This window comes from Paramacrobiotus metropolitanus, unplaced genomic scaffold, assembly GCF_019649055.1.
Source record: "Paramacrobiotus metropolitanus isolate TYO unplaced genomic scaffold, Prichtersi_v1.0 Parri_scaffold0000003, whole genome shotgun sequence".
Taxonomy (NCBI): domain Eukaryota; kingdom Metazoa; phylum Tardigrada; class Eutardigrada; order Parachela; family Macrobiotidae; genus Paramacrobiotus; species Paramacrobiotus metropolitanus.
The window spans coordinates 2,663,017-2,678,788 of NW_026570223.1; the positions used below are offsets into that span (position 1 = coordinate 2,663,017).

At 45.1% G+C, this 15,772-nt stretch overlaps 1 protein-coding gene across 2 annotated transcripts; it reads right to left on the reverse strand.

The window, feature by feature from the left end:
• Positions 1–23: 23 nt before the first annotated feature.
• Positions 24–15,613, reverse strand: LOC129598846 (transformation/transcription domain-associated protein-like). 2 transcript variants are annotated; one of them, XM_055496928.1, is made up of 33 exons: positions 15,264–15,613; positions 14,991–15,040; positions 14,738–14,848; positions 14,572–14,676; positions 14,398–14,511; positions 14,135–14,335; positions 13,905–14,068; positions 13,710–13,839; positions 13,521–13,639; positions 13,358–13,453; positions 12,991–13,293; positions 12,515–12,914; positions 11,647–12,459; positions 11,308–11,504; positions 10,984–11,207; positions 10,614–10,896; positions 10,441–10,552; positions 10,201–10,386; positions 9,732–10,083; positions 7,382–9,609; positions 6,400–7,309; positions 5,551–6,283; positions 4,438–5,383; positions 4,283–4,330; positions 3,891–4,213; positions 3,584–3,799; positions 3,324–3,417; positions 3,088–3,268; positions 2,169–2,884; positions 1,467–2,105; positions 1,228–1,380; positions 872–1,159; positions 24–648 (listed from the first exon to the last, which is right to left on the reverse strand). In XM_055496928.1, exons 1-33 carry the CDS (start codon positions 15,418–15,420, stop codon positions 307–309), a joined length of 11,934 nt encoding a protein of 3,977 aa, XP_055352903.1. In that variant the 5' UTR covers positions 15,421–15,613; the 3' UTR covers positions 24–306. The 2 variants fall into 2 exon arrangements, with proteins under 2 accessions (XP_055352903.1, XP_055352901.1); XM_055496926.1 differs by having other exon boundaries at positions 3,584–3,802.
• Positions 15,614–15,772: the final 159 nt, after the last annotated feature.

Below are 15,772 nucleotides of genomic sequence, written 5' to 3' on the forward strand. Positions count from 1 at the left end.
CTTGTCGGCACTAGCTTGGCAGCACGGATGGCTTCTGCTTCTTTACAAATTTAATTTTTTGCAATCAAGTTTCACCTTCTGCCAACAAAACATTGACACGATATTAATTCTCATAGCCGCAACCGGCAGGCTACACCACAACAATAACCAATAACAAACAAATAAAACTTATCAACAAAAGTAAAGGTACGGTTTCGGTTTCCAGAATCACTTCAATCGCAATCAAATATCAACAAACCAACACATCTGAACCAACCCCCTTAGTTCCTAACAATACAGATCGGGCAAATCGCATTTTCCGTTCGTCTACAACCACGGATGCCAGGACGGATCCATCCGGCAGAGATTATCGGGACTCTTGGCGATGTTGATCAATTTGAGCGCATGACTCTCGTGTCCTTGGAACTGCACGAGTTCATTCAGATCACCCAGCACCTGACTAACACCGCGCTGCACTAAACTCTGCATATCCGGCTCGGACAGCTGCTTCTCCAGCAGTGACTTGGGCGCGGAAGAAGAGGGTGTCGGTGGGAGCGGGTCGCCTTTATCGGTGGTCTGGGAGTCAGCAAAGGCTAAGCTGTTGCTCATCTCTTTACGGAAGATCATCCAATATGTCACTTCATCGGAGAAAATCGTTTTCACGTACGCCTGCAAAAATAACTTCACCAATTCAGCTAACGAGAAACCAATAATTTTGCCACATTAAACAATTCATTTTTAAACATGTTCATCAGAGTTGTGTGAACATTAAGCTTTACCAGGATATCAACCTAGCTGAGAATGCTCGACTTATTTTCATATCAATTTAGAATTTTGTAAACTCTTCCATATTTATGGAAGTGTTCCAAAAGTTGGACAAAGAATTAAGTACCTTGAATTTCGCTTCGCTGAGTTTTAGCGCTCTGGCAGCGGCCACCATCGAATGATGAAAGGGACCTTGAACACCGTACACCGTAAAGATCTCAGTCAGATTGGGAGTTAATCGGAAAGGTACAGTCCGCTGAATTAGGCGTTCTCCTGTTCTGTCGTCCATCTCAAATGTATAGGAATAAACACCTTCCACACCGCTCTCAATGTGGATGTGCATCATATCCGGCACCAGCTTGGTCAAACGCAGCAGATGTTCTGCCATACTGAGGATGGCATGAGATCGGATAAACTACCGAAAAAATCCAGTTCAATACATTCTGAAAGAACCGTCGTCTTGCTTCAGTAATCACAACCTACCGTTCGGCGGAATAAGAAGTATTCGTCAGCATTCGGGTATAGTTTCCAAAAATAATCTCGCAACACCCGAGGCTGGACCATCGCAATCTGGGTTTCTTTTAAGCAATCACGCAACGTAGCATTGGTTAACGTCTGGTTGTTTCGGTGCATGACCTAATTGCCAAATATTTCTCATTAAAAGGTGCGTCGAATTAGACAAAAAATTCATAAACATGGTTAAAAAACAATAAAATTCTTACAGCAACGATTCGTTCGTAGAATTTCATGATCGGTCCATCTGAATCGATATTCTTCTTATCGCAGTACTTTTTATACACATCCCAAATACAGACGGAATTCTGGCTATCTTCCATCAGTCGAATAGCCGGGGCGATGGGTGTAACCTTGGGCACGTAATACTTCAGCGTTCGTTTGTTCGATTCGGGAAATTCTTCAAAAATTGGATTGACAGCTGAGAACATCTGTAATATCCGTTCCTCCTTTCTTCCCTGCAGGGTGTTGGCATTGTCGGCGATGATTAAATACGGAATCGTCTCGCCCACATTATTGACAAAATATATCCTCCGGCATATGATGTTATGCTTGAAGACAACGTCCATTCGTGGCAGGATCTGCATGACACGGTTAATGTGAGGATTCCGCTGAATGGTAAAGTCACCGGGTAGCTCCATTTCCGCCGTGAAGTTGGTGAAATTGATCAGCTGACGATGATGCATGTCCAGATACGTGTATCCGGGATGCGATTTGATCACCTTTTCGAAAGTGCGGATCCACTTCTTCAATTTGGAAATCATGGTTTGGAGTTTCAGGTTCTCCGCTTCAGTGCAGTCGAAATCCTTAACGAAATCTTTGCGAAGCTTGTTATACTCCGAGCTCGTCTACACATGCAAACGAAGATGACAGACATTTAATTTCAAGAAATTTGTACGCTCTATCTGTACCTGCAACGCTTGCGCTCGTCGTTGGATGGCTTCGGATGTGACATCGCCCAGTGTCTTCGGCACACTCCCCGCGGCGCCTCCCGGTTCCTGATACACACCTGTACCAAAACTCCTGACAATCGTATTCATACACTGGATCATCGACGGTGTCATTTTGGCCTGCATGACTTTATCCCGGTTTTCAAACTCCAGCGCATAACATTTCTTCAGGGCCTGTATGAGATGCGCCAACAGATCTTCATGCCACCGATCCGCGGCCATAGTAATCCCCATAATCTGCGTCGTGAAATTCTCCAGGGCATTGCACAGGACCGGATGTGTCTCCGAGATGATCCGGACAATATTCACGCAGTTCATGACGAAACTCGACGCCCGTACCATGGCGCCGTCGGCCACGTGGGCTGCGTCCAGATCGATTTTCTCTTCCAAGGGCAACGGAGGCAAATCGCGCTGATTACGTCGCCGCTTGTTCAACTGCTTGACTTCCACCGGCGTGGGCGCAGTGGAGGAGGAGACGCCCATAGGAGCTGTTGAATCTTTGCTGAGCTCCACCACTTTCATTAGCCGGAAATACGTGCGAACGTGCAGGAATACCGGCTGCGGGTGGCCCTTGGCTACGTGGGTTAGCAAGTTAAAAGAGGCTTGGGCGGTTTCATCGCGCATCATTAAATGGATCAACTGGGGAACCCAAAACACTAAAGTGCTGGGTGGTATTACTGAAATAAAAACCAGAGTTACATCTGCGAACAATACAACCGTAACAATGCCCAAATCATGGATACAGTGCACGATATAGGGAATATAAAACCCGAAAGACGCACACAAATATATCCATAATGTTATCAAACAATTATACACAACGGTAACAGCAAGACTAATAATAAAATAAGAGCTCTCGAATTTAACCCGCAAAACTTACTGTTTCCAGCTTCATCAATGGCAGCAGAGATAGTTCCACTGGCATCGTCGTGATTGAGCAAGGCTAACAATTTGGCGCAACATTCACGAGCTGTCGCTTCGGTGTGGCTTCTCGAGCCAAAAATGTACGCTACTACCGCCCGCTTGGCATTCGATAGATCCGCGGGATTTTTGTAGAATAGCTGTAAAAACCCGCATGCAGTCAAAATATTCTTTTGAGCACTGCAGTTAAATTACCTCTTCGTAATAATCTCCAAATTTCAGCCAACCGTCCCAGCAGTTTTCGGAAAGCTGCACGGCGCTCGACAGTAACCGCTGTCCGTCTTCCGGCCTATAAAGAAAACGCCAAACTCATCAGAAATAACGCAAAATCTACCACACAAATCCAATTCGCTTGTACCTATCACGGTTAAGAACAATTAATCTGCAAATCGCGTCTGCACTCCACACCAGGACAAAAGCAGTTTAGCAATTCATGCAGTAGAACCATCAATTACCTTAGCAGTTTCATAGCGACTTGACCACGCAGCGAGCCCAGTTCCGAGTTCATTTCTTTGGTGAAGTATGACGTCGTAACGCCTTCAATGGCTTCCAGTGCCGAGAAGAGATCATCCCGATTCCCCGTCTGACTGAAGAGATCCAAGCAGGCCATCACATGGTTGCGGACCCGTTCGAAGCAGTCCACCAGCGGAACCACCGGTAGTGTTTGAACACTGCTACGTAAAGTAAAAATGCCGTAAACTAATTAAGCAACCGATCACCCCACAGGCACAAGACGACACGGACACCCATTAACATACATACCGGCTAAGAATTTCGACTGCGAAACGCGGCAGCTGCTGCAATCTGGCAGCCTTCGAAAAATTAAACAGATTCTGTGAGATCGTATGGATGGACATGATCGGGAATGCGGTGAGGTTGTTGGTGATGTCCAAATTGTTACAGGCATGTGATACTTCGGTGGACAAGTTAATCACGTGGGTAAGGATTTGCGAGCGGAGATCTGTAATTTCTCCCCAGAAGCGCAAATCATCCCCAGAACTTGGCACACGCACTTTCCAGTTTTTCACCATATTTCGTAGCGAGCCAACGTGGTGCAGATTACACTGTTGTGCGCTGTGTAAAGCCTAAATATTGGTAAAAGAATAAAAACGCTACACCATACGATCATAGATTCATATTGAAATTATACTTACCGGTAAAATACCAAGCAACTCTTTCAGATCGCCGACACGACATGCCATCTGCAACATCGGAAACCATAAATTGTGATTATTATGATTTCCTACCATGTTATTCGACCTCATGGTCAGTATAAAGTCAAACGAGTTATGTGTAAAAAGTAACATACTTCAATAAGTGGACGATGTGCCATCGTTCCCGTTTTTGGCAGGTGACGCCACATTTTGATACACATTTGCTGCAGTACATCAATTAACTTATCGACTCCTTCATCCTTGTAGGCTGACGGTGGGCTGTTCAAGCCTTCCTTCAGTACTTTATGCATGGCATTATATGCTTTACAGAAACCGAAATTCAATTCTTCGCGAGGTGGACACTGTTTCCCAGCACTCTGCAGCAGAGCCGGTACCACGTCGAATAAATCCTGATGCCATGCGGCCTCCAGCGCCATCGATGGATTATTCAGCGCCTCGGAAACCGCGGTGTGGTACAGTGCTGGCCACATATTCAGCTGTCGCAGGATTTCCGCATAGCGTTCGGTCAGAATCTGCAGCTCACCAAAATGCGTATCCGGCGCTGACTTATCGCGGTACTCCACCAGGAACGTATCGATGGCTTTGTCATAGCTTTCTTTGGCATCATAGTACATTCCCTGGCGTTCAAAGCCCAATCCCGATCGAAAATCCGGCATCGGTCGCGGAACCTGGGGATCGGATTTCGGTGTGATTAATCCACGCAGCTGCCAGACTGCCGCCATAAAATCATCTTCACCCAATGCCGAGTACATCCGCGCCAAGGATTCATCCGTCATCCACAGGGCCCCGCGGGCCAGCTGATTCATAGCAGCGGCAGGGTCATTATCGGACGGTGACTGTTGCAGAGCTTTATTGCCGCCCTTCTGATTCGGCACCAACACGGGAGCCGGAATGGCCATCTCTTCTAACAAAAACACCGATCGATACCACAGATTTTGTCGCTCTCCCAAAAACATCACGGCCACTGGATGCAGCTTGAACTGGGCGCCTTCGCACTTGCTCATGGCATCGAACATGGCCTGGATGGGAAAATGGGCCAAGTCCCGCTGTGCCTGGTGGGTATGCTGCATCAAGTAGGCTCTAAAAAACAACCAAATCAGAACAGTTTGTAGCTCGAAATCAACTACTTCATAAAAGCTTCTAAAAATTCTCTTTCACACTTAAACCTAAACAAATTTTGTATCGCAAAAAGACGCTCAGCATATCAGTGCCTGTTTATATTAAAAAAACATAAGATTCGGACATACTTGAAAGCGCCCACAATTTCTTCTTTTTGCTCGCCCGTTAAAATCTTCCAAATTTGCGGCATCAGAGCCGTCCAAACATCATGCGCCAGTTGATTTCGGGAGTTACACAGCTGATACACTCCCTCCAATAGTGTTCGCGCCGAAGCGGCTTTGGTCATCTCGTTCAATTTGTACACCTTCTCAACCAATACACCCACCGAAAGCGACTTCATCTTCGGTGTTTCGTCCATTAGTGAATCAACAGTGCCATTGTCCGAACAACTTTCCGAGAAACTCTCATTCAAATTCGCCTTGTCGCGTTGGTTTGCCGTTCCTGTCTGCAAAGCCGACGCATCTGGTACACTGGCCGTGACAGACTGAATAGTTTTTCCATTTGCAATGGTCACACCGCTGTCGATATTGTTGGCAACGTCCAGGATGCTGTTGATGCAGAATCCGATGTAATAGGTGTAACTGCACATATCCCAGTTAAAACCATTAAACAGACAGGTCAGGCGATCGTAGAGATGCTTAGGATAATCGTTGTTGTAGATGGTGTAGAACTTTTTCCGCCACTCTGGATCCGGGTGTCGTAGGCCATACATATAGGAATTAAACAAACGCTGCTGCAGGTCCAAAATACGCTTGTCATCCGACAAAGCAATCTTGTAAATCAAGTTGGTGTACTTCGTCTGTAGATCAATTTCGTCTGGAAATTTACGCTCCAGCTGAACTTGCAGCTTCAGGATCAGTGCTGTAACATCAAATAAGCGGTCAATTAAAGCAAAATTAGCCCACATAAAAAACTTGGATGTTCCACACACGTTATTATTCACATTATTTTGATCAAATACGGTATATGAAACGTACCGGACAAGTCCTTGTGCGACAACGTCTGCACATCTTCCGGGGGAGGCGGCAAGGCCGGCGGCATAATCGGTTCGTTAACGACATCCTTCATATTTTTCTTCTTCTTTTTCTTTACATCCACGGACGACGGCTCACTTTCCGACCTTTCCTCATTCTTTTTCTTTTTGGTTTTCTTGGTCGGCACAGGCACGGGCAGAACTGGCGCAGCCTTCATGGCTGACAACGAAATGGGTTCCGGCTGTTTCTCTACTGCCGTCAACCAGTCGTCGAATATCTGAATTAACGCCCTATGCACTCTGACATCCGTACCGCGACTGATTAAGTCGTTCATAATCTGCACTATCGACTGTCGATGGGAATTTCCTGAGGTGGAATCAAAGAACTTGGGCACTTTAATGATATCCAACACAATCACCACCAATTCACCCGACGCCAACCCATCCTGGGTCTGGGCTTGTTGTCCGCTGCTTTTAATACCCAGATGCTCATCCGTGATCTTCTTGGCACAGTTGACAATCATCGTAAGAAAACGCTCGAGAATGGAAGGAACATGCTGCATGGTGGCTTTTAGCAGCATCAGGGTGCAGAAAATGTGAATCGGGTGTCCCGGTGTGGTTTTCTCGTACTCACCAAGGCCCTCGTGGATGGTCTTGATAATGTGGGAGTACAAACTTTCCAGCTGAGAAGGAAGGTTGCGTTGCGACGGGTCACCGGGCCAGGTCTCGCAGAGTTTTGATACCAACTGATTCATACACTTGGCGATGCGAGCGTTGTACTGGTGCATCACTTTCTGCAGACTGGGAGAAAGATCATGGATCACATTTAAACAATGCGAGCGCATGAGGATGGGAACGAAATAAGTTAACGTTTCCAGGGCCAAACAAATTCCCGACACATTACTCGATGCAGCCTACAATTACAAATGCAAAAAACCATAAGTCAGAAATCAGAAGTGTAAAAAAAGTTTCCTTAATAAAAATACCTGTCCTCCTTGGTCGGCGGTATTGTGTTTCGCCGCTTGATCGGGATTGAGGACTTTATCCAGCCACTGCAGCTTGACATCGGCGGTGGAATACATTTCCTTCTTCATAAAGAACTTAAGGATTCGGATACACTTCCTTCCAAACGATTCCATCGGGTTTGTCTCACCGAACATGAAGGACAATCGCAATAAAATATTGGCAATACTGTCTGCCATCTTCTGATCCAAAGGCTTATCATCTTTCGGCAAGGGGACCATACTTGGCCGCCGCTTCGGTACATTTTTGTGTGTACCACCGAAGAGGCCCTCCCCGTCTGCGCCGTCCACATCGACTCCCTTCCGTATGGCTTCCCAGTGCACAATACATTCCAACATTTCCACAGCTGTCCGCTTTAACTCGATCTGGGTGGTCGTGACCAAGCCAAACTTCTGCGAATTCTGTACCATAATCCCAATAAAATGTCCTCGATAATTATACAGCGCCAGATGATGCCGCACTATTGCGGAAAAAATCACAGAATTATTCGACAAGTTAGACATATCGTCCGTTACATATCGCCGGAGGAACCTGCAGCATAACATCGCGCCATCCGTCGTGCGGCTGATCATATTCGGCAAGAGAATGTCAATTGCAGATTTATTCGATCCCCGTTCCATCATTCCACCAGTAAACAGGCTCCGCAAAATCGTCATGTAAAAGGATTGGGGAATAGTATACCGAATGGAAATTTGGGCTAACAAATTTTGAGACTGAAAAATCGTTCCCACATCAATCTGAATATGTTCCTGCTCTCTTTTTTGAAGCAATCCACAAGCTACCAAGCAGAAGCGAGCCAGCAGCTTGTCCTTTTCCACTTTCGGTTCCGGAAAATAATTTTCTCCTTGCTCGGTGAACAGTGCAAACAGCTTTAGTATGGAGACACGCAGAATATCCGACAGTTTAAGCAAAAATTCCATATTCAGCAACGCGTCCACGGTGATACTGATAAGGTTACCTTGTGCAGCACCTGCAGTAGCCGTCTTTGAGGTGTCATTAATCATCTGATCCGCAGTGGGCTGCATAAACTGCTGCTTCAATACCGGCTGTATAATCAAATCACAGATTTCCGACAAATATTCATCACTGTACTTTCGTTGCTTCACCAACTCCAGCCATTTAAGGAACATTTCGCGGCGATGTTTCGGCGAAAGACTCAGAACAATGTGACACTCTACAAACTGCCGCCAACGACTTCCTTCCGCGATCGATCGCGACGAATGCCGTGTCATTTCGAAAAGGGCATCAAAATCTTCTCCATGCATGCGAACATTCAGCATCAGGAGTACCAGAAACTTCACAGACAACTCCCACGTGTCATGATGTTGATTGGCAGTGTTCCGCAATTTAGCATGATACGACGGATTATTCCAGACTGAGCGTAGGAGCCCAATAATTTCCTGATTCGCAATTAGCCACTGTGGATCGCGTTTGGTCAGCAAGTAGAGAATCCGGACACCAACCGATAATCGTCGCCAGTTCGCTTCATAATCATCGCCAAACGTGATCAGCCGTACAATATAGGCTAACTTTCCGCTGGTTAGCTGTTGTTTCAACTCAGCCGCGAAATCATCCTTCCCCTTTAGCAGCTTCTCAAAGAATTCAGTCCATTTTGGAGTGAGAATCCTGTCTTCCGCGAAAAATAAGTCCACCACCATCGCACCGTATCCAGTCAGGTATCCCGATAACGCATTTGTTAGCTGTCGTCCGTTCCGAGACATCAGCGTTTCTTCTGTTGTCGACACCAGGTCCACCAAATTAGAGACATACTTCTCCGGTTCCTTTGCCGTACGACGCAGTAAGGTTATCATCAGCGCACACTTCTTAACCCCATCGCAAATATGTGGTGTTTCTTTCTGTTCTTCCGATGCAATATCCAGACTGGGCTGCAGTGCTGCATACGTCATGGTAGCAAACTCATCCGTGAACAACTGCGGATATACGGTCTGCAAACGACTTAACCGGTCCGTCAGGTCCTTATTCCAGGATGCAGGATTCTTCAGCCTTTCGGAGCAAGAAGCGATATGGGCAGTCACCACATCCAGCCCGCTTTTGGAAAGCGATGCAAATTTTTTCAAACATTCTGTCGTAATGTCAAGAAGTTCTTCCGACCCTTGGGAGAGTGTATTGAAAAGCACCAGGTGCACAGCTGCAGAGATAGATGGCACCGAGGCAAAGGTCGTCAGGAACTCTATAAACAGAGTGAAACCCTTAAAATTTTCAGAACAGCCAGTGTGAAGCACCGCATTTTTCAATGCGTTACAAAGACATTAAATCGCTTAAAACACTTTTACAACCACTATAAAGACTTACTAAACGCGGCTATTCGGAAGGGCAGAAAACTGACTGGATAATACTGATTAGGATCGAAGCAAGGGTACGATTTTTGCAGCTTCTCATCTTCGCATATCACAAAATCCAACACTTCTCTGACTATTTCGTAATCTTCCGCCTTGTTCAGATCGTATGCAACAACAGGAGGGGAGAGAGTCAAGAAGAACTCATTGGCCTCCAGCAGAGCAGTTTGATGAGCCATTTGATACGATTTCAGACTAGAAATTCCCTTAGGAGGAACGAATTCTATAAGGAGCTTTTTATGAGGCTCGAGGACGTCACCAAGAGGCTTATGCAGTGCTTCCGCGATAAATTTCAGGCCGTCCATTGCCTAGACATACAAATTACTCTTAAGAACACACCACAATTCGTGTCGTGTCCGTAATACTGTCACCGAGTGCTACAATCGTTTTAGATTCTTAACTCAAATAGTACAAAAGCGATTCACCTGTTTTCGTACATCATCCACCACACATATCGTATTCGGAATAAATTCTCGGATGATTTCCTGCAGGGCATGTTGCCGGAGATTTTGAATTTCCTGTGGTAAAGCGTCCAAGCCCGGCGGTTTCAATACCGTATTCAAGATGCGCTCCAATAACTTTTTTGCCTGATCGATGATCCCGTATGTCATCTGAAACACACAAAAGTCAGACGACCAAAACATTACACCTATACTGCAACACACCTTCTGGAAACTATCCCGTAAAACAAACATAAGCGCGCGTGTAAGTAATGCAGACATTTCCATTGTCCACGTGCACGGCATGTAAACGACAAGTTTGTCCAGGCCAGACAGTCTGAAAATTCAAAAAAATTACAATGCAAACAAGATGCACTAGATAAAACATTCACACTTACGCTCCAGCTTTGCAACACCACGATTTGTCATAGCACAGTGAATGCAACTTCTCATACAGGTAACCGAGGTACGGTAATCCCACACAATTTTTCAAATCCTCATACACTGCGTTCAGCGTTTCCAGAATCAACATAATTGCAGCGTTGGCCGTTTTACTGATGGCAGGTTCTTCTTGGCCCAGTACAAAAATTAAGGCGTCCAACATCACATATGGATCGATAGCATCGCCAGGATGCGAATTTCGAGGGGACCCGGCGTCAGTTTTACTTTCTGACTTGAAATCTGATTCAAAATACACAAATTACCGTTATCAACGCTTCGCTCCGGCATACATGTTAGAATTTTGCTATGTAGCCGTAAAAATCTTACTGTGCTGCTGAACGATTGCCATTAAACAGAAATGGCGAACCAATTTCGTTTTTAAAGGTACGGCAATCGGTTGGAAGTCTTTTGTAGCGCATGCCACCATCAGACCTTGCAGGCACATCTGAACAGCAAATCGGTTTTTCTCGTCCACACATTTCGGATACGGAGTGTCCAGATTGATGTTCTGGTGGACCACATATAACATCCGCTTTTCACTGTGTCTGAAACTGTTGAAAACACCACTTTTATACAGTCAAACACGAAACCTGGAGGTAGCAGAAAGGTAACTCATTCGTCAAATGTATCTTGGATGATGCAGCAAATTACCTAGGATGATGCAGCAAATTTTCTAACATCTGCATGTTTGTATCGGGTCTAATAATCCCCAACAGGAACGACTGCACAATATTCCAGGCGGCACTTCGAATAGTGGGATCGATGGTGGGCTCCAGCAATATCTTATACGATTCTTCGATTAAACGGTACAACGGCAACTGCAGGGGTTCTTGTACTGGTTGTACCGCCTAGAGAAAAGAATATTTAAAAACAAACAAACGCGCAACTCCACAAAAAACAAATATGCGAAACTACGTTTCCTTTCATTTAATTTTCTTACAGCCTCACATTACGCAGCAAAAAGATTACGCCTTCAACAAAATCTCTTACCGGCATTTGCAGCGTTAGACAAGGTCCCAGCTCATCCTCCATCGTTTTGGGGTGCAGCGGCTGTGGTTCCCTGATAGCTTTCAAGGCGTGCCCACAAATCTTACCCAGAAACTTCAGCGCCGAAATTTGCATTTGGTTGCTACCAGTCATCATGATATTCCAAAGAGCCTTCATCAGGTCTTTTTTCACAGGCTCGAGCTGTTCATAAAGGTAGTCGCTCTGCATATTGTCGATGCTCAGTTCTAATGTACGAAGGCCCTGCGTTACGGATTGTGGTGCTCCCTGCATGGCAGTCAATATCGCCGGAGCCAGTAAACTAATGTGGGGCATCAAAGTGCTAAGCCGCACAGGTACAATTAAGCACAATTCGTTAAAGATGTCTCGGAAATTCGGTTTCTGTCGCTGACTATGGAAAGTACACAACACTTGGAGAATCATCGGGAAATTTGGCAGGAAATCTTGGTATAATACTTCGTGCCCCCCGCCACCCATGGCTCGGAAGAATGCTCGGAACATAAGGAACAAATTAATTGGATCTCGTGCTCGCATGGCCAAATAAAACCCTTGCTGGAAGATCTTCTGCACCAGAGGCTTGAAGTACTGCTCGACTTCCTTAGGATACAGCGATACCGCACCGAACAGGATTTTAAAAATCTGAAGAACGGAGGATGATACTTCCATTCCAGCTTCCGCCAGCTCCGGAAATCGAGGAATCGCCACGTCCAACATTGTGGTTGTTGTAATGCCCGAAAAGCCAGGGTACGGCAAAAGACAATTCAGCAATGCACTCAAAATTTGCTGGAGTTGATCATCCTGAAAAATACATTTTCAAGGCAACTGTCAGTCATATTGATCAAATTATTCTCACTTTAAATAACTCCAAAAAGCGCCAAAATATATGCTGAAAGATATCCCGGTAGATGTCTAGAGGAAACTGCTTCATTGCGTCAGCAACGTGCTCTGTAAATTCCTTCTCCGATGGTCGTGCAGAGATGGAGGAGTTTGATTTCGAATGCGGGGGAATACCAACAACAAACAATTCCGTTGCCTGAACACCGTATTTGCAGATTCGGGTGAATATCTTAAGATCCTCCGCTCGAATGTTGGGCTGGCCTTCCGCACCACATTCCCGGACGCACCACAAAAATGTTTTAACGGCATTAAAAATGGCCCGTAAAAATCCGCGCTGCTCATGGAGATTCTGCGAGGCGTTATCAGTTAATTCCGTCGGCTCCACGGTTGAACCTTGTGCCAGTGCACTTTTAGCTCTGAAATATAACAGCATTAATTTCACAAGCAACCCAAAATTATGCTACTTCACTGTGTCATTCCTCTAATTCTTACTTCGTTTTATATACAGGTAACGAGTATTTGACCATGACTTTTAACCGCAGACTGAGCATGCTGAAAATCTTCATAATAACACCCCGACACTCCTCCAGCTTATTTTCTTCGCGTGCTTTCTGAACCATGCTTTCGGAGAGGTTGGTGCTGACAGTCCGCAGAACGTTCATATGCAGCATTAATCCCAGTGTGCGATCCGAAAAATACGAGATACACAAATCCGTCACTTGCTCGAATGTCGCGAACGACAAATTGCTGCGTAGGTAATGCAGTGCTTCCATTGCTATCGTAATTGCTGGTGCTCTGCAAAAACAGAATACCCATAGTTATCGCTAATACTAAGCAAGAATTTATCGTTTTGATTTACTTCAGCATATCTTTCGAGCCACTGGCCGAACCGACAAGAAAGTCCACATCAACCAGCTGCGGGATGTATGGAATCAATCCAGTTCGATAATCAGATCTGTCAAAAAATTATTAACAAACTCACAGGCAGCTATTCTAAATATCAAATACAAAGCAACGCATACTGAGCGATGAGTTTCAAAGCGCCGCACACATCTCTCCGTCCCCAAATGATTTCCTTCGGACAAATTGTCAGCAGCTTGACAATGCCAGCGCCAATAATCGTAGCCTGGTCGGTTGATGGCTAATCCGAAAATAACAGTCCAACTCAAAATTTTCAAAACCTGTTGTTAATATCTGTGGACTGTGCTCACCATAAAATGTCTCACTACGTATGCGAAAAGTTGTGGCACTTTGCAGTAAGCTAACATAAATTCATGATACGCTCCCAGAACACGGGCTTGATCCAGAGATTCCGTTAACGACTGAATGTACTTCTCGATTCTGCAAAGAAAGGTTCATTTCAATATTGATTCTACTATTGCCAACACATCCCATTGCGAACATACTCTTCCGCGTTGAAATCCACTCGCAAGACAGTAACAATATCCTGTCCAAACTGGGGATACATTTCGACAATCTTCGGCCTGATATTCTGCTGCGTATACATTATAAGAAATATACTTTCGGCAAGGAACCGCAGCGAATTTGTGGCTTTTGGCAATACGAAAATCTGAAGAACAAGTTGGCGTTTTTATAGCTGAATGTTGCAGGAAGCGTCGCAATCTTCTTTGCTTACAGTATTAGGGTTGACGTTTGGTTCGTCCCGATTGGATCGTGTAATCTCCACAGAGCAAAGCAACTGCTCAGCCAGATTATTAATATCGACAACATTGTCAGCAGTCAGGGGGATTTCGATATTGCCCAAATTCTTGATCTTTTCCACCAGGACAGGCAATTTTGCCCATCGCTTCAAGAGGTCCACAATGAACGAGCACAACTGCAGAACAGTAAAATGATCATCAATAGTGAAAGGAAATGCAAGTAAGTCTTTTAATTTACCAGCGGATTGGAAAATATAGCTGTGGGTGCCTGCTGCAAAGCACTGGAACGTGCTAATTTCACAATTTCCAAAATCAGTTTCAGACAAAGAATCCCAACTTCTTCGTTGTCAGCCTACAGCAACAAACAAATACAATAAACTGAACAAAACTTCAGACATAACAAACGACTTACTGCAATCAGAGGAATAAGCTGCTTCAACAGTTCGTTATGCAGTGGTCTCGCAATTTCCAGTAGTGCCAGACGATGCACCAGACGCACAATCGTTCGTCGAAGGGCCTGCAAGCGTAGGGCAAAACATCTTTTAATGTTTCACGTTGTTGCATAAGCGACAACTCACATTCTGCTGATCCTCCTGAACAAATTTGGGCTGCAGACTGCTTAAGATCTTGAAATTGAGATGGATAATTCGTTCTACGACTTGTGTAGTCACAAACGTCCCACTGATCGCCTGAAATTCAAATGCCCATCACAACCTCACAGACATCAGATTTTTCAGTTCTCCATTACAATTTACACGCTAAATGGCAAAATTTTAATGTGATACATGAACGAAACCCTTTATCAATCACACTATCGCTGAACTGCCATACCTCAAAGCCATCCACAGCTTCGTCTGCTTCTGCCTGGCGGTCTTTGAAATCTATAGTTTACAATAACACAAGACGGGCAAATTTCGGGATTTCACAATTAACATCAACTAAGTTGTAAGTTCTTACGGCACGTAAGAACTTACAAATGCGAATCTGGCAACCCGTATCGTAAATGTGCAGCAGAAATAAGTTGTAGGTACTAACTCAGAAGCGTAAGCTGCATTACACTAACAGTACTCGTGCGTTCTTCAGTGCGAACGTCTTAACTCTTACCTCGTTTGATGTCTGCCATTGCAACGACATGCAAGAACCAGGCTTTATTCAATGGGTGCGCCTCGGTCCACTGGATTGTTGCATGGCTCGGGGCGCTTGTGTCGAAGCTCGGGATGGGAAGAGCGGGAGGAAGACCCAGACTCGGATCTTGCTCCATTTTAATTGCTTCTTTACCACCCAATCGATCGCACTTTCAACTGACAGCAGCGATTAAGCACAAAGAAAGATCACCCATCACTAATATCGGAAAAACGGCTTAACTCAACCATGAAGCTTCATTATACCATTGGCGATAAAAAATGAATTACGGTACAAGTTAAAAAAATTAAACCTAAAAGTCAAAATTGCAACAGAGCTGGCTTAAAGAAAAGAATCGCTAAAATTGCATTAACGATTTCGCAAGTGCATCTGGCGACAGACTCTTTGTCGGTCCTACAGTCGGTTCACGGGTGGACCGAGGAAGCAAAATGAAGCATTCAAGAAGTCGGACATTGCATGACTGCAAACAG